Raw genomic sequence first — 23,152 nt, 5'->3', positions numbered from 1 at the left:
ATATATTACAACTGTAAAAAAAATACTGTTTTGGCTGATATATACATTTGTATATTCCCACCCCTAATCATATTGTCTTGCATCAAGGTTTAGCTTTTTCCTTTTTTAGGATTAGGATTAGGTTATTTGCATACGTGCGTCAAACAGCCCGCAGCCCTACATAGGCCTATTTGCCATGGAATTTGGCAGTAATGGTGGAAAAAGTAACTGACTGGGGAACATAGGACCCTTTTTGGGAAAAGTGGGGAAAAAGGTTCTCTGTCTCATACAAAGAGGGGAACATAGACACGCTCCCGTAATGCACCCAACATGGTCTCACAGAAATCCGTGAAATAGCCACGGATTTGCTTAACTCAAAATCAGTGGAATAGCCACAGAATCACTCAAATTTCCGTGAAACTGACACGGATTTCGCTACAATGCAAGTTAATAACAGTCATATCCCGTGGCTATTCCAACATACAAAGTGATTATGTACATTCACTGAGTGAATATTTAGAAAATAAAACATATATTTCTCGCTAGAAATGTGATCAAAATCCATTTTTATGCAGAAACTCAGTCAAAATATTGATTTTTCACTAAAAATGAGAGAACTGTCCGCCATGTTTTTTGTTCTGACCGCTGGGACCTTGAAAGTCACGTGACTTGGAACAAACCAATAGGAACAAATATCCATGGAATAGCCACGGGATATGACTGTCATTAACTTGCATTGTAGCGAAATCTGTGTCAGTTTCACAGAAATTTTAGTGATTCCGTGGCTATTCCACGGATTCCTGTGAGACCAGGTTCGATGCACATGGTGAGTGAAGAAGATGAGGTGAAAACAAGATTATCTGATTATCTTGCACAGCTTAATGTTGCTTTACTGCCTCATGTTAGAGTAACTGTAAAACATGTGTGAACCCTTTTTATATGAAGGAGTGTTATTCACATGGACTGAGCTCTTGTGCTGTACGGTTTACTGTGAATGTCAGTCACCTTTAGGCAGAAATAGAAACTTGTTCTTCTGTCTTCATTCCTTTCTTGTTTACCATGAAAAGTGACACCAAGGTGTAAGTGGTGATTCTGCCTGCTTTTCTGTTAAAGCTCATGGGATCATCTCAAAAGGTCAGTCAGGTGCTGAGTGGATAAACTATGAACAGTAATCAGAAGAATTTAACTTGAAAGTTACCTCAAATATTGGCCAATGTAACAGTGAGATAAAGTTCATTATATTGCAAAAATGTTTGAATTATGAATGTTTGTTTAAATGATAATAGTCAGTGGCTCGATCATATTGGAGCTCAAAAGGAGCTTAATACATTCTGAAAATATTTAAAATCTTTACATAGATTAATGCCAGTTACACTTTTTCATTACAACAATGCACCACAGTTTATATACTGCAACATTTAGACCAGGATATCATTTGAAATATGACACCTGTTTCAGTATCAGTTATTCAGGTATTGCAAAGTATATTTGCATATTTTTGTAATACATTTACCAAAATGAGGATTAAAATCAGGAATTATTTCACTACTTGAATAGTATGAGTTTGTAAATGCACAGAGGAAAAATCATTTTAATTTTGATTAGCCCATAACCTTTCCTCTGACATTCCTAAAGAGTCTGGCTGCAGACCTGCACTGTCAGGACTGGAAGTTGATTCAAAGCCTTTCAAAATAAAAGCGAGCATACTGGCAGGAAGTATTTTTCGTACCCCGTGTTTATTTCTTGGGTCTCTATATTATGCATACGTTATGAAAATGTTTATGTGTATTGATGTGTTCAATTAAAAAGATTAGAAAATGTATATCTTTCCAGTTCAACTGGATAAGATGAAAAAAAACGCAAGATCTGGCTCTGGCTGCAGATCTGCACTGTGAGGTCTGGAAGTTGATTTGAAGCCTTTCAAAATAAAAGCGAGTCTACCGGAAGCACTTATTTTTCATTCCCCGTGTTTGCTTCTTGGCTCTTTATTTTATGTATACATTTTATGTGTAAATATGTTTATGTGTAATTTAAAAAAAAGTCCAAAACCCGATTCTTTCAAACTAATATAACTTTACAGGGCAATGCATAGTGTGCAATGTAACGTTCTAGTGATTAATTCTGTTTCTGTTTCTTCGTATGACGAAAAGTTTTTGTCACTTGACTTTTACCCACCTCGTGGTCTCCACACTTCACACGGGGAAAGAAAAATATGTGCTTCTGGCAGATTCACTTTTATTTTGAAAGGCTTCAAATCACATTACGGACCTCACAGTGCAGGTCTGCAACTTCCGGTCCTCACAGTGCAGGTCTGCAGCCAGACCCCTCTATGGCATTCAGGAATCAGTTCATATTGTAAGTCAGACTCAGAACCCCTCTACAACAAGGGGGCTCATGATTATTCATTATAACCCCTTGGAAGAAACTTAAAAAAAGAAGAAGAAATATGAACCGTGACATTGCCATTCATTTTTTTAACTACAGTTTTAAAGCCTCAAGTTTTGCATTTTGGCCATCGCCAACTTGTTTTGTCTTGTTGTAGCCAGAAATGACCATATTTGGACGTGAGAGTCAAGCTGGAGAGGAGGATGCTAAATTTCCAGCTAGTTCTGCATTCTGTGCTACTGAACACATTAATAAAGTGGAATAACACATGTTTTATTATGATCAGCATTAGTGCTGTTACATATGAAGCATGTATTATTCCCAGAAACCAGATGCACTGCTGTATATTAATATTACAGCAGCAGAATAGATCAGAAGGAGGAGGTTGTGAGGATTAAAGGATGGGAGGGCAGCATGGTGATTTGGTGTCTGCAGTGATTTACTGTGCTGTGTGTCTGTCTGTTGGCTGGAGGCCATGCTGCCCTTTGAAGTGGCCCACATGAAGGAGAGCAGTGTGCTCTGAGACATGTGAAAGCTGATTATAATGGCCATGGTCATTGTGTTACAGCATAGAAGCAGAAGAGGACATGTTGGCTTTTTCACCTCCACTCTGCAAAATGTAGATGTTCCTCACAGACAGCCGTCTACACTAGCGGTCGACCGATACTTGGTTTTTAAGGCCGATACCGATTATTTTTGATCAGTATTAACTGATCCCCGATCAGTGCTGCCGATTTTTTTGGGCCGATTCTTGAAGCCGATATTGCCTTTTCTCCCTCCATTTACATGATAAAAATGACACAATGATAAAAAAATGTTACGCTTCAAGGCTCTAGCTCTGGAGTACTCTGCTGCTAACGGTTCAGGTCCTACTTACATCCAGGACCTTGTCAAACCCCACACCCTGCTCGTCCTCTCCACTCTGCATCAGCCAAACAGCTGGTGACTCCCACCTTGCGTGGGTCAACTCGCCTCAAAACCTCTTCCAGACTTTTCTCTATCTTGGCTCCCAAATGGTGGAACGAGCTCCCCACCGACATCAGGACCTCAGACAGCCTGTACATCTTCCACCGCAGGCTGAAGACCTATCTCTTCCAACAATACCTCGGTTAAGTCATGGTCACCTAAAAAAAAATTATTATTCTTTTCTTCTTCAATGTAAAGCACCCCTGTAGCGATTACAGTTGGCTCAAGTTTTGAATTTTGGGGGCTCAGAGTGAGGCACACACATAAAGAAGGAGGGCATATTTTGAAAATGAGTAAGAGATGTTAAACTCAATTTTGAACCCCTGCTTCTGATGTTGGAAATGAACTCTCTCACTCTGTAAAGTGGACCAGTTATTCATATTTTAGTGCAGATAAAGTGCTATATCCTGCTACTCATTTTCAGTTGGATTTTATTTGTTCAGTAACCTGGAGAACTTTTATTTAAAGACTTGTTTGAGTGAGAAAATGTCCTGTAACTTACACACTTCAATTTTCAATGAAATAAATGAAAATGAAAAGAAAGAAAAAAATTTTGGTATATGCTGTCAATTATAGTTCTTACAAAGAAAGAAAATAAGAATTGGCCGATCAGGCATTTAAAACGACGGAAATAGGAATTAGCCAAGTTAATTGGTGCATCTTTACACCATTGTAATATGTTGTGTTTCATGGACAAACTGCAACCTATGCTTTGCATGCACTCCTGCTACACAACTTTACTGCTTATTTCTTTTCTGTTCTGATTGCCAACATCTGTCAGCTCTCTGTACTTACTTGATTCCTGTGGTCTAAGGCTAGTACCTTCAGGTTGAATGCTCTTACTGTAAGTCGCTTTGGACAAAAGTGTCTGCTAAATGACATGTAATGTAATGTACCTCATGTTGTACAGCTTGTTCACGAGAGAGATGATGCTGTGCAGCAGGTCTATTGGCTGCTCTGAGCCCAGCCTGATCCCAGTTCTTCTGCTTCCTCTTGCTTCTCTACCAGTGACTCCTCTCTGCTGGGCTGTTAGTCTCTGTGCACTTCATTGAGCAATTAATCTCCGCCAATATGGAAATAACTTGTTTGTGTGTAACGTTAGGTCTTTGTTTTAGAGTTCATTTTATATGTCAACTAAAGCTGCTAACTACTGTACTGTTAGCTCAGTAGTTGAGGGCAGACTGGACGAAGACAAGACTTGCAGCGGCTAGCTGGTTAGTCTGTCTCCTGTACTAGTTGGAGTCGCAGATGTTTTCCATTGAAAGGTTTAGGTGTCCAAAAAGGTTGTCATCACTGAAACTTTATTATGAAATCCAAAACATATTGGTTGAAAATACTTCCAATAAAGCAAACCCAGACATTTATACTTAATCAGGCATTCCCTACAGTGGCGGTTCTAGACCAATTTTACTGTGTTGGCCAAGTAGGGGTCAGTGTTTAATCAGAGGGGCATATTTAAAAACTGCAAAGATGATATTTAAGCATTAAAACCTTTATTTTACCTTATTTAAAAAGTATATTATTAAGTATATTTGGAAGATACAAATACATTGATTAAAAAAATGAGACTTACCAACAAGAACAGTTATTTTTGTACGACAATGATATTTCTCATCTTTGTGCACAATTACTTTTTTTTGTTTTTTGAAAGTGCAGTACAGTCAGAATGATCTTTTTTTAATATACACAAGCTTTTATTGCTTTTATTTAACTACACAATGTACACATTTTGTGTACAATGAGATATTGTTTGAAGAAAAAATAGGTAAGAATTGTTCCGTCATTCATCGTTATAAATTGATCATTTTATTATTAATTTGAACCGCCACTGATTCCGTATTCACAGTTTTATAAAAGAAAAAGCTTCTATGGTGAGTACTTGGTAGTTGGTTCGACACATACAGTATACACCAGTTAAATTAATATTCTGACCTCACTTGCTCTGTTAACTTGTTCAGCAAATCCAGCTCAGCCCCTGCATCAACTTGTTAAGTAGAAGATTTATTTCAGTTTCTATCTGTTTTATATTTATTCAGTTTTTGTGATTAATGAGCTGTCGTATCTTAGTTGTTCCTCCTTTCTTGAGGTTTTTAGCCTGGCTCTCTCTGTAGTACCTCTCCCTTTTGTTTACCGCACTGTATCAGCTAACAGTGCGTGTGTGTGTGTGTGTGTGTGTGTGTGTGTGTGTGTGTGTCCTGCAGTGGCCAATGGTAAAATAACACTTAGGGCTGCCAATATGTGGTCAGCCTGTTGCCACTTAATCCTTAAGAGGCACAGAATGCCTCTTCATATTAGCTTCCACATCTTCTGTTATTGCTTTGTGCGTGTGTGTGAGAGAGAGAGAAAGAGAGAGAGAGAGAGAGAGAGAGAGAGAGAGAGAGAGAAAGGAAAGCCCTATCAGAGAGCTGTTACTGGTGGCACTTAGCCAACTGGAAAGCTGCCAACATGACCATGCAGCAGCTCTGTTCTCTGATGAAGTCTTACACACACATGTGCGCGCTCTCGACGTAGTCACACAGAGATATTTTCACATTCACAGAAGACCACTTGAATTAGAAATGATTAAAAAATTTTCTCATTAGTATCTCATTACATTCACTGTTCTGATATTGTGACAAACACGCTCTATGAGAGATGCCATGCTGTGAATTTTAATAATGTGTCTTGAATCAAAATCAAGGCTTAGTATATCATAAATATTTGTTAGAATCATGATGCTATTTCTTGCTGTCATTTCTGAGTAATATACATTAAATGTGTCTACCTTGTGTAATTACCTCACTATAGTAGAGGTGTGTCAGTATATTTACTGACTGCCTCTCCAACACACAAGGGATTCACAGGATATGATGCATGTTGTCAGGCCCGGCTCAAGTCAGGACTCAGATGCAGAGCAGGTGAACTTAAAAGTTTCTTAATTCAAAGAATGCAGCAGGGTAAGTCCTCACAGAGTGAAAGAAAAGGGCTATGAAACACCTGACTCTGAGTAAAAACTAAACAAAGAAAAGTCTCTCCAAAGGAGGATAAACACTGAACCTATCTACACTAAAAAACTAAATATATAATCCTAATCTAAGATAAAGGGAAAACTATAAAATAAAAACTCCTACAAACTAAAAGCGCTCAAAAAGGGAGGAACAAAACCCGATAGGAAAAATAAAAGATTCTACTAAAACACTATGAAAAACTGGATCAGGACCAGGCAGCAATCTCCGTGCCTGAGCATGGAAGCCACCAGGAAGTGCATCAAGCCTGCAATTCACCGAAAATTCCAATAGGGGGCGCTAAGTTTGGCTGCAAAAGAAATCTGCCCATTCATTTCAGTGCTAAATTTGAAAACTTCTCACTTGATTTATTACCTCAGAAAAATTTTTCAGGGACAACACTATGGTCTCAATCACTAGTAAAAAAATCTTCTTCAAGACAATTTGATGTCAATAGTTCTAATAACGGCCCCATTTAGAAGAAAAATAGAAGATAAAGAATCGTATGATTTGGGGCGGGGCTACCTTTGATTGACAGGTCACTAACAAGGCGAGCCGTCACCAGGAGAGAAGCAGAGCGTATCCACGGCAACGTGTCAATAAAGTTATATATAACGTTATATAGATAGAAAAGAGGACGTTTAGCGGTTTGGTCTCATAACTTTGACCCTTTCACTGTATTTTCACTTAATGACAGTTTATTTGAACGTTTTGTTCAGTAAAAATGTCTTGTTCAGCGTTTGGTTGGACTAACAGACACTCCAAGGAGTCGCTGCTCAGTTTTCTGAGGTAAGAAAGATACATTTTGTTTTTGTTTTTTTGCTAGCCAAAACTAACATCCCAGTTAATGCTAACATGAACATGAATTAGCAGCAGCTTCTCTCAGTCAGGTTGAGGTGTAGAGAGGCTGTAGTCAGTGATCAGATCCCTCGCGCTCCGCCACAGTCCAATTATGGTCTGCTCCGCGTATCGGAAACATGATGTCGACGCAAGATGGCGACGAGTGTAACGCTGAACTCGAGGCTTCCAACGGGCAGTCCACAAACCAATGGGTGACGTCACGGTGACTACGTCCATTATTTATATACAGTCTATATACAGTCTATGATAAGGACTAAAGGGGGGGAAATAATAAAGAACCAAAAAACTAACACTAAAACTGCTATTAAATCACCATACATCAATATTTTTTCAGGTTATTTTTCATAAATCTCTTAAACAACTTCAGACTTATTCAAAACTACCAAACATTAAATAATTTTCAATATTTTAACCCTTTATATGCCAGTTCTCTTGTGACCTTTGTGGCCAAAAATGCCTCATAGACTTCCATTCAAACCTCATTTTTTAATCTCACTGCCATTACGTTATAAAACCATGAATTCTGTAATGTCAGCATTTCATTTTGAAGACAATTCTGAAAATGAGTTGTTTGGGAGTTTTGAACAAGTCTGAAGTTGTTTAAGAGATCTATGGAAAAAAATCTGAAAAAAATATTGATGTATGGTGATTTAATAGCAATTTTAGTGTGCGTGGCCTTTTTTGGCCACCAGGGTCACGAGAGGGTAGTGAGGAGGAGAAGGGCATAAGGGTTAAAAACTAGGGACTAAGGACTTTAATGTGTTAATTAAGATTAATTAATTACACAAAAATTAACACGTTAAAAAAATTGACCCATTTTAATCGCACTTATTTTTGCACCACGGAATGGAAGGAAGAAGCTGATGAGACCTTTGGTTGGCCCCGTGGATGATGGGACATTTAGTTACTAAAAACCAACGGATGGAAGCGTCCATAAGAGCATGGTTGTGTTGCTAGGCAACAAGGAATTCACATATCACCATAGCACATCCAGCCTCAAGTATCACCTCAATGCTAAACATATAGCAGCTAGCGGCTAGTGTGCTAGCTAGCGTGGATTGTGTTTTACTTCAAAAACCAAAGTATTCTAGTTTACAGAAGGTCTACCTACCTATAGGCTACCTGGATTTATCAAATGTACTATATTTATAAATATACTATTGCTACACTTAATGGCAAAAATTGCACTGGTCTGTTGGACTTGAACAAAAATAAACAATATTTTTGTTGCTTAAGCTTATTTATTCAGTCATTATTCAATGGTATACTAAAAATCCATGTGAAAAAAATTACTTCTCACTGTTCTCAGGTGAAATATTTATATGCGATTAATATGCGATTAATATGTGATTAATTTCGATTAATTAATTCCAAAGCCTCTAATTAATTAGATTCATTATTTTAATCGAGGCCCGGCCCTAGTTAAAACGCAAATATTGAAATAAGAAACCTTGAGATAACTGCAGCAGCTTATTCACACTGTGCATGGACGTTAAGTTCCAGGTGAAGGGACAAAGGAGAAGGTCTGGGAGGCATTTCAAGTTCAATGTCAGCAGGCTTCCCTCAGCTGACCTGGTGACTGACAGCCTGAGAGCCTCCAGGTTCATCTGAACCCAGTGTCCTTCAACCTGCCTCAGCCTGTCTGCCAGTTCCTTTACTTCACACACAGAGGGGGGAAACAAAGTAGTGTTCAACCAGACAGGAATGCTCTGGAGAATAAAGCCATGTGAAAAAAAACTCATCAGTCCTTTCAATGGTGCAGTGCTGTTGAAATATAATTAATCTTTATTAGTAAAAAAGGATACAGGATTTATCTTTTAATCCTAATGATTAAGTTTCAATTATAAAAATGTATATTTTAGACAACCTGGTCTCACAGAAATCCGTGAAATAGCCACGGATTTCACTTAACTCAAAATCCGTGGAATAGCCACGGAATCGCTCAAATTTCCGTGAAACTGACACGGATTTCGCTACAATGCAAGTTAATGACAGTCATATCCCGTGGCTATTGGTTTGTTCCAAGTCACGTGACTTTCAAGGTCCCGGCAGTCAGAACAAAAAACATGGCGGACAGTTCTCTCATTTTTAGTGAAAAATCAATATTTTGACTTAGTTTCTGCATAAAAATGGATTTTGATCACATTTCTAGCGAGAAATATATGTTTTATTTTCTAAATATTCACTCAGTGAATGTACATAATCGCTTTGTGGTGAAGATCTCGCCAGAAAAACATGACTGTCATTAACTTGCATTGTAGCGAAATCCGTGTGAGTTTCACGGAAATTTGAGCGATTCCGTGGCTATTCCACGGATTTTGAGTTAAGTGAAATCCGTGGCTATTTCACGGATTTTGAGTTAAGCGAAATCCGTGGCTATTTCACGGATTCCTGTGAGACCAGGTTGTAAAAAGGATACGACAGGATTTAGCTTTTAATCCTAATAATTAAGGGTTTCAATTATAAAAAATGTATATTTTAGATGATTTCTCTGCGTGTCTTTCCGTGTGCTGGTTGTTGTGTGTGCTTGTGCGCTTGTTAACATTTGTGTTATTGCCTCAATGAGCACATGCTCATCATTGTCTCTGCATATATGCCTTTGCACTCCATGGGCCTCACAATTGATCCTGCGGCATTGTCATCCGCTGTGCATTTGTGCACTTAACATTTTTGCAATGGCTTGCTGTTCCTTTACCTTTCGATATTCCCTCCACCATGGACTGCCTGCAGTGCAGCACTCACAATGCACTCACAACCCCTCCACCCCCCACCCCCTCCCTCCACTAACACACAACACAAACACACACACATACACACCAGCTCCCACCTCCGGAACCCTCCCCTTAACAAACCCCCACCCCCCCTACGGTTTCCTCCTGAGTGCTGACCTGCTCTGGTCCTTTAATATTGGTGACAGCTAATACACTTCTAAATGATCAGTTATTATCTCTGGGGCCTCGTCCACAGGGCCCCACTGATTCCAAAGGTCATCCCTCTGTCTTCCACTATTGATTAAGTGGGCCTGTTAACGTGGCTCTCGGCCTCACTGAAAGTGAACATTGCCGCTAACATATTTCCATCAGCTGTATCTGGCTGGAGAGGCCCATTTAAAAGCCTCTTTGACACTGCCGCTGCCCCAGTGAATAGGGCAGGATGAGGAGCATAATGGGTATGCCAATAAGGAAAGTAGTGCTACTAAAATATACAGAAGGCTTCAGGCATGACAGACACAAGGAGATATCCAGCTGAGATGCTATAGGTTTGTATTGTCAGTCATTTTGTTTGCCTTTTTGTGACTGTAGGGGCCAGCAGAGCTCAAAATACTGCAACTTAAACGAAGAAATGCCATCTGTGTACACTGCTGGTCAAAAGTTTTAGAACACACCAATTTTTCCAGAATTGAATTGAAAATTATGCAGTTTAATGTCTCAGTGTACTCTGAAATTAATGCACATTTGCAACATTTAAAATTCTTTACTGAGCATGATAGTGTTTTGAAAGTAAAAAAAAGATTCAAAATCACATTTTATGTTGGACTAAAGGACTAAAAAAAGACACAAAATGACTAAAAAAAGACACCAAAAGATACAAAATGACTAAAAAAAGACACAAAATGACAAAAAAAGACAAGAAAATTCTTGAAAAGAATTCAAAAATGGACAAAATAGCCCAAGACTCCATAGAGTTAAGTTGTTTACCCATTTCTTGTTCCCTGAAAAAGGCCTACTTGTATAATTCTGAAATGTACATTATTTTTCAGTTTTGGTTAACCTTACCTTTTTTTATTTACCTCTGGCAGTTCACCACTTACCTTTGTACCCTTTCAAGCTGTTCATTTGACTTGAACTGCTTGAATTTCAATAAAAAACTGGAAAAATTGGGGTGTTCTAAAACTTTTGACCGGTAGTGTATGTTGGCAGGCTCTCATTGGTTAGTTTTTATCTATAAATGTATTCTTGGGCTGCTTCCCTATTACCTGTGTGCATACATGTGTTAAAACAAAACTAAACATGATCTACGCTCACAAATCATTGTCCAGATGCTGGAGCCAAGAGTGAGAACTGAGTTAGGTCAGAAAGCTTTTAGTTACGCCCCTTTATCATGGAACAATCTGCAAAATGAATTGAAATTGTCTGAGTTGATCAGAATCAGTGAATTTAAATGGATTGTAAAGGATAAAGAAATAATTTCCCTTGGTCGGTGTGATGCTCCTTATAAGTCTCTACTGAGGCTCCTTCAGTGTTGTAGTGATGGCTGTAATTGTATTTATCTGTATTTAATTGTTATGAATGCTCTGGTTTAATGTAGTAACTTAACTCTTTTTATGCTGCTTTCTTGGCCAGGTCTCTCTTGGAAAGAGTTTTTTTTTTAAATCTCAATGAGACTTTTACCTGGTTAAATAAAGGATATATATAAAAGATCTTCGCCACTTTGACGACAATTTAGCATTGCATTGCAATCCATAAAATATATACATCATTATAATGCAGAGTTACATCACTCAGATACATGGCATGTACAGGTGGGAATAGAGAAGAGAAAAAAGGAAAACTTAAAATTAATAAAAAAGGATAAAATAAGTATATATATAAACACTTTGCACAGACAGAATGAGTTCATTTCATTATATCTTGTGTTTGTGTCTGTAAAGGGTTAATTATGAAAAGCTAATGTGATGGTGAGTTGTTTGGAGCTAACAAAGGCATACCTCTCGAAGGCGGCCAGATGTGGAACAGCTATTTATAGCCAAAAAGCATTTTCCTGATATTGTTCCTGCAGCAGTGTGGCACCGTGTGTCTCTGTGTTGAGGTTGTGTACCAGCCTGTCTGTGTGGTACACTCACTGTTCTCAAGGTCTCTCACAGACGGTCTTGAAGGAACTCATTGTCCTCGTCTGTTTTGGCCATAATCCTCAGCACCCTCCCTGTTTACTCCCTGTTTAGGAGACTCAAAGGCCACCGGCCTGCCTCTGATCACACATGAAGATATTGTATACTTTAGTAATTGATTTCTTCTTTTTCTTTTTCAGTTGTATGAGTTGGATGATGATGAAAAGCGCAAAGAGTTCCTTGATGACCTTTTCAGTTTCATGCAGAAACGGGGTAAGTGCTTTCCACTTTTTAGGTTGTTTTAAGCTGTTTTCTCCCCTAGTATCTTCAAATAATTGGTAATTTATATATGAGGGCCCTCATTTAGCAAACGAGCATACGACAGAAACAACATGGTCTCACAGAAATCCGTGAAATAGCCACGGATTTCGCTTAACTCAAAATCCGTGGAATAGCCACGGAATTGCTCAAATTTCCGTGAAACTGACACGGATTTGGCTACAATGCAAGTTAATGACAGTCATATCCCGTGGCTATTCCAACATAAAAAGTGATTATGTACATTCACTGAGTGAAAATTTAGAAAATAAAACATATATTTCTCACTAGAAATGTGATCAAAATCCATTTTTATGCAGAAACTAAGTCAAAATATTGATTTTTCACAAAAAATGAGAGAACTGTCCGCCATGTTTTTTGTTCTGACCGCTGGGACCTTGAAAGTCACGTGACTTGGAACAAACCAATAGGAACAAATATCCATGGAATAGCCACGGGATATGACTGCCATTAACTTGCATTGTAGCAAATCCGTGTCAGTTTCACGGAAATTTGAGCGATTCCGTGGCTATTCCACGGATTTTGAGTTAAGTGAATCCGTGGCTATTTCACGGATTTCTGTGAGACCAGGTTCGACAGAAAGTGAGCGTAAAGTGGGCGTACGATCATTTCTACACGTCTGCTCGGCATTGATCAATGTGGACGTGAGCGGAGGATCAGATCACACGTCTGCTCGTTTTTCACTACCACCTAGCACTGCTAGCACTGTAGCATTATAGCACACATGTCATTATACATACACGTACAGTTCGCTATTGTAAAAAAAATAGCTGCAGTTTCTGTGAATTAACCTAGGTTTAGGGCAAAAACACTTCCTGGTAAGGTGCTATAAAAGACAGTTTAACCCTCCTGTACTCTTGGGGTCCTTTTTGACCCCAAATCATTTTCAACATACGATTAATATAGGTTAACTTTCAACTTTCATAAACTTAAAAATTAGGCCCTAATTTTGTATATTTGATTTAAATTGACCAATAATAATGAAAAAAATATGAAAATGACATATCAGTTTTTTGGTCATGAGTTGCCATAAAAGGTGAAAAAAAAAAAAAGTTGGTAATCATTTTTTTCTACATGTCCTAAAACCAGTCTAATGTCATTGGGTCCTTTTTGACCCCTGAAGACCATGGGTGTGATTCTTTTTTTATTTTTGCTGACATCCAAAATTGAACGATGCTTTCAAAACATAAGTTTCACTAAAAGTTGACATAACCTACTCTGTGTGGTGTCGCACAATGACCTAGAAATCATTATTCATGCATTTGTGTCTTCTCGGCTAGACTACTGCAATAGTTTGTTTTCATGCCTGAACAAAAATGAGCTGTCGCGTCTGCAATTAGTTCAGAACTCTGCAACGAGAATTCTGACCCGCACGCATAGTTGGTCTCACATTTCTCCTGTTCTTAAAGCCTTACATTGGCTCCCTGTCTCCTATAGAATACATTTTAAAATTCTGGTTTTAACATTCAGAGCCTTACATGGCCAGGCTCCACCCTACATATGTGACCTGATACAGCCCTACACCCCCACTCGGGCTCTGAGGTCTACAGATCAGAATCTGCTCATGGTTCCACGCACCCGTCTTAGAACCAGAGGTGATGGAGCTTTCCAGGCTGTTGCTCCCATGCTTTGGAACAGTCTCCCTCCCTCACTGCGCTCACTAGATTCTGTTGTCACTTTTAGAAGCCAACTGAAGACATTTTTATTTGTTCAGGCTTTTGATTAATTGTTTCGGGACTGCTATGGTTGTTTAAATTGCTGTTGTTTTGGTCTTTTAAAAATTGTACGTACATTTTTATGTTATGTGTATGATTTCTATGTGAAGCACTTTGTGACTTCTGTCTGTGAAAGGTGCTATATAAATAAAGTTTACTTACTTACTTACTTACTTACTTACTGTGCATTCCCATCAAGAAATTATTATTTCACTATAACTATTGAAAAAAAAATTTCAAAAAAAGTGAAGTAGTAACATCACATTCGCTCTAATCACAATATCATGAATTTTCAGCCTTTTCGTGTGTTCCCCCAGTGAGGATTCTGCTGGCAGACGTAACAGATCTGTGTTTAGCCCCTTTCATAATATGAGGAAGTTAACCACCTAGCAGAGAAAAAAAGGCTCTACCAGTCACAATGACCGTCTATTTCAGGAGCACAAGGCCAGCGTGCCATGATGTTGTTGTTTGAAATTCCTTGTTCTGTACACAATGTTTTACATGTGCAGATACATTTGTCCTCACCTTGACTTACAATGGCATGGACTGGAATCTAGGGAGAAACTGTTATGAATGTAGTTTATTTTTCATTATGTGACATCATATGATTTGTTAAAACAAGGTGGAGCCGGTCCATAAGCTCTTTCTGCTTGATTTAAACATAAAATGTTATACTAAAGCTGTTCACTTTGGATGGATGCACCTTACACTGCAAAAAGGTGTCTTAAAACAAGATAAAAACACTAAATCTGAGGGAAATGATCTTGCTGCATGGACAGATAATTTCACTTGACAAGATTTCTTAAATTAAGATTAAGATTATTTTAGAAATAGGCATATTGTACGCTTAAAATCTGAATTTAACTCCTTAAACAAGATAAATTAAAGCTGCCTGAGCAGAGCGCACTGATAAAAAAAACAACTTCAGATTTAGAAGTGTTGGATCATTTATCTTATTTTAAGAGTTCAACACGCTTATTTCTAGATTTAATAATCTTAATTTAAGAAATCTTGTCAAATGAAATTATCTGTCCATGCAACAAGATCATTTCCCTCAGATTTAGTGTTTTATCTTGTTTTTAGAGCAGGGATGGGCAACTGGAGGCCCGGGGGCCACATACGGCCCGCACCCTCACTTGAAGTGGCCCTCAGTACAACTACATGCATTTGAGCATGAAATCTTAAAAGTGCAGAGTAAAAATGCACAAAATTACTTCTTGCAATTAATGTTGGTCTGCTGTTCTTGCACTGAAAAAAAAAGAAATAACAGTAAGTGGTTATTTTGTATTTGCTTCAAACCTTTTGTATTCCTATTTATACTGTTATACATGCATTTGAGCTTGAAATATGTTAAGTTACTGCACTGTAAACATATTTAAAATAGCAGTTTCATCATATCTGGTTAAGTGCACGGTCCTACACTGAAAAAAGAACCAACTTAATTGAATTGTTTTATTTGGTAACACCTAAATGAATTAAGTTCTGTTCAGTTGTGTTAATCTAACTTATTAAATTCATTTGAAAGAACTTAATTCATTTAGGTGTTACCAAATGAAACAATTCAATTAAGTTGGTTCAACTATTTTCTTTTTTCAGTGTATATGTGGCCCTGTGGTAGTGTCCATGAAAAATTGTGGCCCCCTCCAGCATTTAAGTTGCCCATCCGGTAACACTTTAGAATAACCATCTAAGTAATGTTTATAGATGATTTATAAACCAATTATTAACCATTTACAAAGTGCTATACATATTTAATCTTTAAATGGTTTCAACCAATTTCTTAAAGATATATGAATCATTTCAAAATCATTAACATACTAAATATGGTGTTAAAAATGTAATAATGAGTGAAACTAAAACTATTAATTATAATTTAATTGTTTGTTAATGGTAAATTAATTATAAATATACATTAATATACCATCTATAAGCCATTTATACATAATTTAGTTAGTTAATCAGTAATAAATTATGTATTTACCATTCTAAATGGCCTATAAACTGTTTATAAATTATGATTAAACATTAATAAACTATCTGTTTACCATTTATAAATGATGGTTATTGTAAAGTGTTACCGCCCATCCCTGTTTTAGAGCAGAAATGCACTTCAAAAAAGCAGAAATTTATGACACAGAATTTAAGACATGATGCACTCAAAAAATAACTTGTTCCCAGAACGAAATAAAATTATGGAAATAATTTCCACCTAAATAAAATGCTTTAATTTAGTGAGAAACAGTTTTGTTGAATGAACAAAATGTAAATATGTTGGGTCAACATGATGTATTTGCATTACTGTTAATTAATTACCAGTGGTCAGTCCAACTAGATTTTAAGGGTAATTGTAACATACTAACGTAATTTTCTTGGGCCATTTAAACGTGCATGACATTATTAAGAGTTACTTTATTTAATAGGGTAGTTACAACTACTTTTTAAAATAGTGAAGCACATGAATTAGTTGTGCTGAGCCAACAAAACAGTTAGGTTGAAGTGGTTTAGCCTAAAAGATTACCTTTATCATATGAAAATGAACATAATAGTAATTATTCAGGAAATAAATATTATATTCAGCAATTGAATTAGGTTGTTTTAACATAAAGTATTCTAGTAAATTTTAAAGTGTTGCATTTTATGCTAAAACTACATGTTTTAAAACTGTTCAACCACAAAACATCATTTTATTTAGTAGAAGCTACATGTTAGACTAAGGAGAAGGTAGCAGACACCCAGTTTGCTTTTTTTGAGTGTGATTTAGCTCCGACACATTACTGTATAAATAAAGATTGTGGTAATATCCCAGAGATTAGAGTCCAGTCGGTCCACCTGTGTGCCGTGACAGCTGAAGGAAAGCACACGTTGATGAAGTAATGATGTAGTTGGGTGGTCAGTTGGGTTTAGAGACAGTATGGATTGTTGTTGGAGCGCTCAATTAGAGATTGATTTTAGACTTAGTGTAGGGAGACATTGTCAGTGTAGAGCAGATCAACAGCAGCCTATCTCCAGCGCTCACCTCTGACAACTGAGACCAGAGTGGACTGCTCCAAATATCCCAATCAATGTTTCTTGAAAACATCACTGTCATTCTGCACTGACAAAGAAATGTCAGCCAGACTGGCTTGCTAAGCAGAGATCCAGTGAAAGTGTCAAAAACATAGTGTTCCTTTAACATGGTTGATTTATTGGCTGGCTTAATCCAGACCACATTAATACCACAGCTTTGGACTGTCACTGTCTCTTCTGCTCAGCTGTTTGAGCTTAAGATGGACATGTTCTTCTTCATTTTGCACATAAGTTGGTGTTCATAGTTTACAAACTTCCCTTGTTGTGTTTGTTCCTACCTAAATTAATTATATATATACACTACTGGTCAAATGTTTTAGAACACACCAACTTTTCCAGAATTTAATTGAAAATTATGCAGTTTAATGTCTCAGTGTACTCCGAAATTAATGCACATTTGCAACATTTAAAATTCTTTATTGAGCATGATAGTGTTTTGAAAGTAAAAAAAAGATTCAAAAGCACATTTTATGTTGGACTAAAGGACTAAAAAAAGACACAAAATGACCAAAAAAAGACACCAAAAGACACAAAATGACTTAAAAAAGACACAAAATTACCAAAAAAAACACAAAATGACTTACAAAGACATGAAAAGAATTCAAAAATGGACAAAATAGCCCAAGACTCCATAGAGTTAAGTTGTTAACCCATTTCTTGTTCCCTGAAAAAGGCCTACTTATATAATTCTGAAACGTACATTATTTTTCAGTTTTGGTTAACTTTACCTTTTTTTATTTACCTCTGGCAGTTCACCACTTACCTTTGTACCCTTTCAAGCTGTTCATTTGACGTGAACTGCTTGAATTTCAATAAAAAACTGGAAAAATTTGGGTGTTCTAAAACTTTTGACCGGTAGTGTATATATATATATATATATCTATATATATATAGGGTTGTCAAAAGTATCGATACTAAATTGTTGTATCGGGATACGATTCTAATTTTCAAAAGTATCGATACCACTTCCTCAGACCTGAAGCTTGGTATCATAGTTGCAGTTTCTTTTTGCACAACTGTTTTTATTATAAATATTTAACGTGTGGTTCTGTTCATATTTACATGTTGCATTTTTCTTGTTAGTGAAAATATTTCTGGTATCGGGTATCGGATATTTTCCTGAGTATCGGTATCAAGTTGAAAATTTTAGTATCGTGACAAACCTAATATATATATATATATATATATATATATATATATATATATATATATATATATATATATATATTAGAGTTGTCCCGATACTAAAATAAAATAAAAAAATAATTATATAAATATATATATATATATATATATATATATATATATATATATATATATACATTCACATGAATACTTGCTTTTGAGGAATGAGCTATGATCCATTTTGAGCAAGTGACACGCTTTTACAGGTTATCAACTAGTTTTGCAGTTTGTACTGATTGTTTTGAGAAATGCATTAACTGTTGTGCAAATGCTAATAGTGATGTGAGAAATGCACCAAAGCAACTGAGAAAAACTGTAATACCTGCCGGTCCAATACGTGTGAATAAGTATCTTAAAATGGACCAGATGTACATAAAGCCAGCACCATGAGGCTCATTAACATCATTGCTTGTGTTTGTAGTTACAGCAGGAAACTCACAAAAACAGCCTAACTCTAACTGATTCCAAATGTGAATGATATACAGTAGGCTGCAAATATAGGCTAATTCATTTACTCACAATACCCCTTCAGTTTTGACTTAGTCACACAAGATTCAATTTGACTTTTTGGCCAGAAACACACACACACACATATGTATGTGTATATATATATGTCTTAACATTAAGTTCAAGTTGATTAAGATTAGCTGGATTAAATGTATGGCATTACTTAACATTTCCTCTATTTTAGGATACAGTCCTTTAGCTGTGTGATGTGATTCTCCTGAGTGGATAGCAGCTGCCTGTGGTGTTCAGGCTGCTAGGATCGGGGAAGGTGTCACTGCACCTTGTTGCTGCTGCCAATTCACAGAACATTGACATTGTTGGATAGAAAGTCATGTTAATTTACATCAGGCCATGGTGGAAACTGGCTCAGTTTGCATGTCATCCCTTAATGTAAAACATATTTGCATTGCCAAATAGGTTGAAGGATGTGACATAAGGTTATTTTTGTATATCACATTTGTCACCATGGCTACATATAATTGTGCATGGTGACATCACATGAATACCATCTTCAGGTTAGAATGGGTCATGCCATTGGTCTAAACTTGTCTGACCTTCTAGATACCACTGGAGTTCACTTACTCTAAATCATACTGAGTGTATTTTTACTTGAATAAGATAATCTGATAGTGTTTTCTTCCTAACTTGTGACAGTGTAACCATTCTAACAATTACAAGATTAGCACACTGGAATATCCTTCAGGGCTTGCATGTGTTCACTCAGAGGGAGTTCAGTTTTAAGCGTAGGGTGTCTGGTTTCAGCCTCGGGTCAGTCATTTATACAGGATGCACAGCCTTTGTGTCTTGTGTATATGAAATGACTTGGGGCCATGATAGAATAGCAGATTCTGTCGGTGTAAATTGGGTGCGAGGTCAATGCAGCTAAATTTACCTGATGTGGGAACCTGCTGAGTTAGAGGTAAAGTTACTTCGGAGAACAAATTCTACAAAATATGGCGCCCCTTCTTCTTATTTTATGAGAAACCCTCAACAATAATCCCAACAACAATAATTTCTGAGTAGCCCTTTATTTTATTTTATTTTATTTTATTTTATTTTATTTTATTTTATTTTATTTTATTATTTTCTTCCATGTTTTTCTTTTTGTCCATGTATTTCATCCTTTTGGTTGTTAATCTTTATCTTTTGATTTATTTGTGTGTGTGTGTGTGTGTGTGTACATATATATATATATATATATATATATATATATATATATATATATATATATATATATATATATAAATAATAATACAAAAAATAAAAAATAAAAAATAATATATATTTATATATATAAATATATATATATATATATATTATTTTTTTATATATATATATATTTCAACCTAGCTAGGAAGCTAATACAAATTAAACGTCTTCACACAAAAAGGCATGTAAAAAAAGATGACATCACGTTACCTTTATATTGGGACTTCTTCTCCTCCTTCTCTTCTCTTTTCTTCTCTTTCGATACGGCGCACTGGAGAGCTTTGACGGCCGTTTCATCTTGCGAGATATATCAAAACATAACCTGTCTGTCACTTGACGTGACCTGACCTCTGTGACACCGGTCTGACCGTCTAAAGGGGGGCAAGGCAATGACCACACGTCACGTGACATAAAGCTACACAACAACCGCGTTTCACCACTTGTGTTGCTTTATTGTCGGTCCGTGCAGCTGCAGACGGAGGTGACAGGTAAAGCATGGAAGGGAAAGAGCTACTCGCTCCGAAAAAAACGTGTCAAATCAATGTTTTGCCAAACATGTTTCAACACCTGCAGGATAACCACCTGGCGTTGTACGACAACGTAAAGGTAAATAGTAACTGGGTTAAGTCATGTCAATGTTTACCAACATAACAATGAATTGGTAGAAAATACTTAGTGTGTCATTTGCCGTTCATTGTGTGCGACACTGATTGGGCATACGGTGCAAAAAATGTGTACCATCCATGGTGTAAACCAGGGGTGGGCAATTAATTTTCCCAAGGGGCCACATGACCAATACCACGAAGGTTGCAGGGGCCGGACCAAAACTCTGAACTAAATTCTGCTCAATATTAATTTAATCGCTTTATAAAATACAGTAAATTCTCTGGTTTTGATACTGATAGGAATACTGTTATGATAAGACTGTTAATGTGGAGTAAATCAAATATAGCAGTAAAAAGTAGTAAATACTCCAATCACTATATCACTTTAACATTTATTTTAAACACAACTGTAAATGACCTTTAGCAAGGTTCCTATTGGTGTTTTTGTATTATATAGCTTGTTTTTCATGTTTGTACATTTTCAAGGTGTTTTACAATGTTGTGATGCTTTCATTTTGAAAAGGTGCCATCCAGTATGAAACGGGTGCTTTAATTTTGAAAGGTAGTGACAGGAAACAACCGGTAGAAAGGTTAAATGAAACAACGAACGGTAAATAATAATGAGTGTGTCGTAATTCATATAAAGTTGATATAAAGTATCAAAAGGCTTCTATAGTGGCTGACTGACAGGACACAAGGTTTGTTAGAGTTTATTTTCTTCTGTCATATATATTAGCGGCTATATTTGTTGTCTTAACTATAGTAAAAGTGCTTGTTAGCTCTAGTGCTAATGCTAATGTTTGCTATTTTTTTTTCAAAATAAAAGCACTTCGGTTATATTGATTTCTATTTTCTGGGTAACCTCACACGGACAAGGACAGCCAACGGGCCGGATGTGGCCCGCGGGCCGCCCAATGCCCAGGTCTGGTGTAAACTCAACAAACTAAAGACTATGAGACACTTGAAGCTGTTGCCTGCTGATGGATATGGGTGTGTGGGTGTTCCCTGAAGCCCACGATGAACCCTTTGGTGTTCAGGGCCAGGCTGCTGTCAGTGGTTTATGCTGTTAGACCAGACCTGGACGACACCCTTTCAAAATAAAAGCATCACAACATTGTAAAACACCTTGAAAATGTACAAAAATGAAAAAACAAGCTATATAATACAAAAACACCAATAGGAACCTTGCTAAAGGTAATTTACAGTTGTGTTTAAAATAAATGGAAAAGTGATATAGTGATTGGAGTATTTACTACTTTTTACTGCTATATTTGATTTACTCCACATTAACAGTCTTATCATAACATGTATTGTTATCAGTAGCAGCTCAAAACCAGATAATTTACTGTATTTTATAAAGCAATTACATTAATATTGAGCAGAATTTAGTTCAGAGTTTTGGTCCGGCCCCTGCAACCTTTGTGGTATTGCTCATGTGGCCCCTTCGGAAAATTAATTGCCCACCCCTGTGTTAGACACTGGAAGATTCCCTCTAGCTCAGCTCATTGTTTTTGTTGTTTTTATTGCATAATCTGCAAACTTGGTAGTGGTGTTAGAACCACAAACAGCTGTGGAGCCGTCAAGGGTGAAGAGGGACAACAGTAGAGGACTCAGCACACAGCATGATAGAGTCAACAACGATGAGAGCACATTTGTTGTTGCTGTGGTTACGCCTCAGTCAGTGATGTCAGCTGGTGACAGAATACTGTATAATGAAGTTACCATCCTACTGAAGCCAAAGTTGAGGGTGTAGACTAATGGCTAATGGCTTGTTTCCTCAAACAAACTCACATTGTTCTCTCAGTTCTCAGAAAGGTGAAAATATTTTTGGATTTTTCATAAGTTTTAGTTTTAATTTCGTTGTGATTTTTTGTTTTTTAAATTCAGTTAGTTTTAATTCGTGAGATTGCTAGTTTTAATTAAGTTTTTATATTTTGGAAAATGCTTAGTTTTAGTTTAGTTTTTGTTTTTTTGTAATGGGGTATTTGTTGGGTGCCAGATTTTAAAAAGTCACAATGAATGTTGACTTTATTTCCTTTGTCTGATCCATCTCAACCCCAATAAGTTTATTAAGTCATAAAACCAGATGAATGAAACAGATTTCATCAACCAAAAAGGTTTACGTATGAAAAAATTTGACAAAGACGAAAACGAAGGACATTTTCACTCTAATTTTAGTTCGTTTTAGTTCGTTTGTAACCACAAAATACAGTTTCAGTTAGTTATTGTTTTCTAAAAACTCTCGTTTTTATTTTTATTTCAGTTAACAAAAATGTTTTTTCAATTCGAGTTGTCGTTATTTCGTTAGTTTCCGTTAACTATAATAACCTTGGTTCTCAGTTCTTCCTTTCCACCAATAACACACATTCCTTTAGATGAAATTGTTAAGAATTAAATAGTCTGATTAGATTCTCCTTGGTCTGTCATTACCTCAGCTCAGTGACAGGCTTCCTATTATTAAAAGTGAGTATGGGTCCCAGCCTGACTCTTCTCTAGGCCTGAAAAAGCAGCTCCAAAAAATGC

At 36.7% G+C, this 23,152-nt stretch overlaps 1 protein-coding gene across 1 annotated transcript in view; it reads left to right on the top strand.

The window, feature by feature from the left end:
• arid3c (AT rich interactive domain 3C (BRIGHT-like)) overlaps nt 1-23,152 on the top strand; it is a 125,982-nt gene that overhangs the window by 75,887 nt on the left and 26,943 nt on the right. The window contains exon 3 of the mRNA XM_059336425.1: nt 12,204-12,276. Within this exon, the coding sequence (XP_059192408.1) occupies nt 12,204-12,276 (73 nt within the window). The remainder of the gene's footprint in view (nt 1-12,203; nt 12,277-23,152) is intronic.

Source organism: Centropristis striata, chromosome 7 (genome assembly GCF_030273125.1).
Source record: "Centropristis striata isolate RG_2023a ecotype Rhode Island chromosome 7, C.striata_1.0, whole genome shotgun sequence".
Classification (NCBI taxonomy): Eukaryota; Metazoa; Chordata; class Actinopteri; order Perciformes; family Serranidae; genus Centropristis; species Centropristis striata.
The sequence above is the reverse complement of the archived record's forward strand: the minus strand, read 5'-3'. Positions and strand labels throughout refer to the sequence as shown.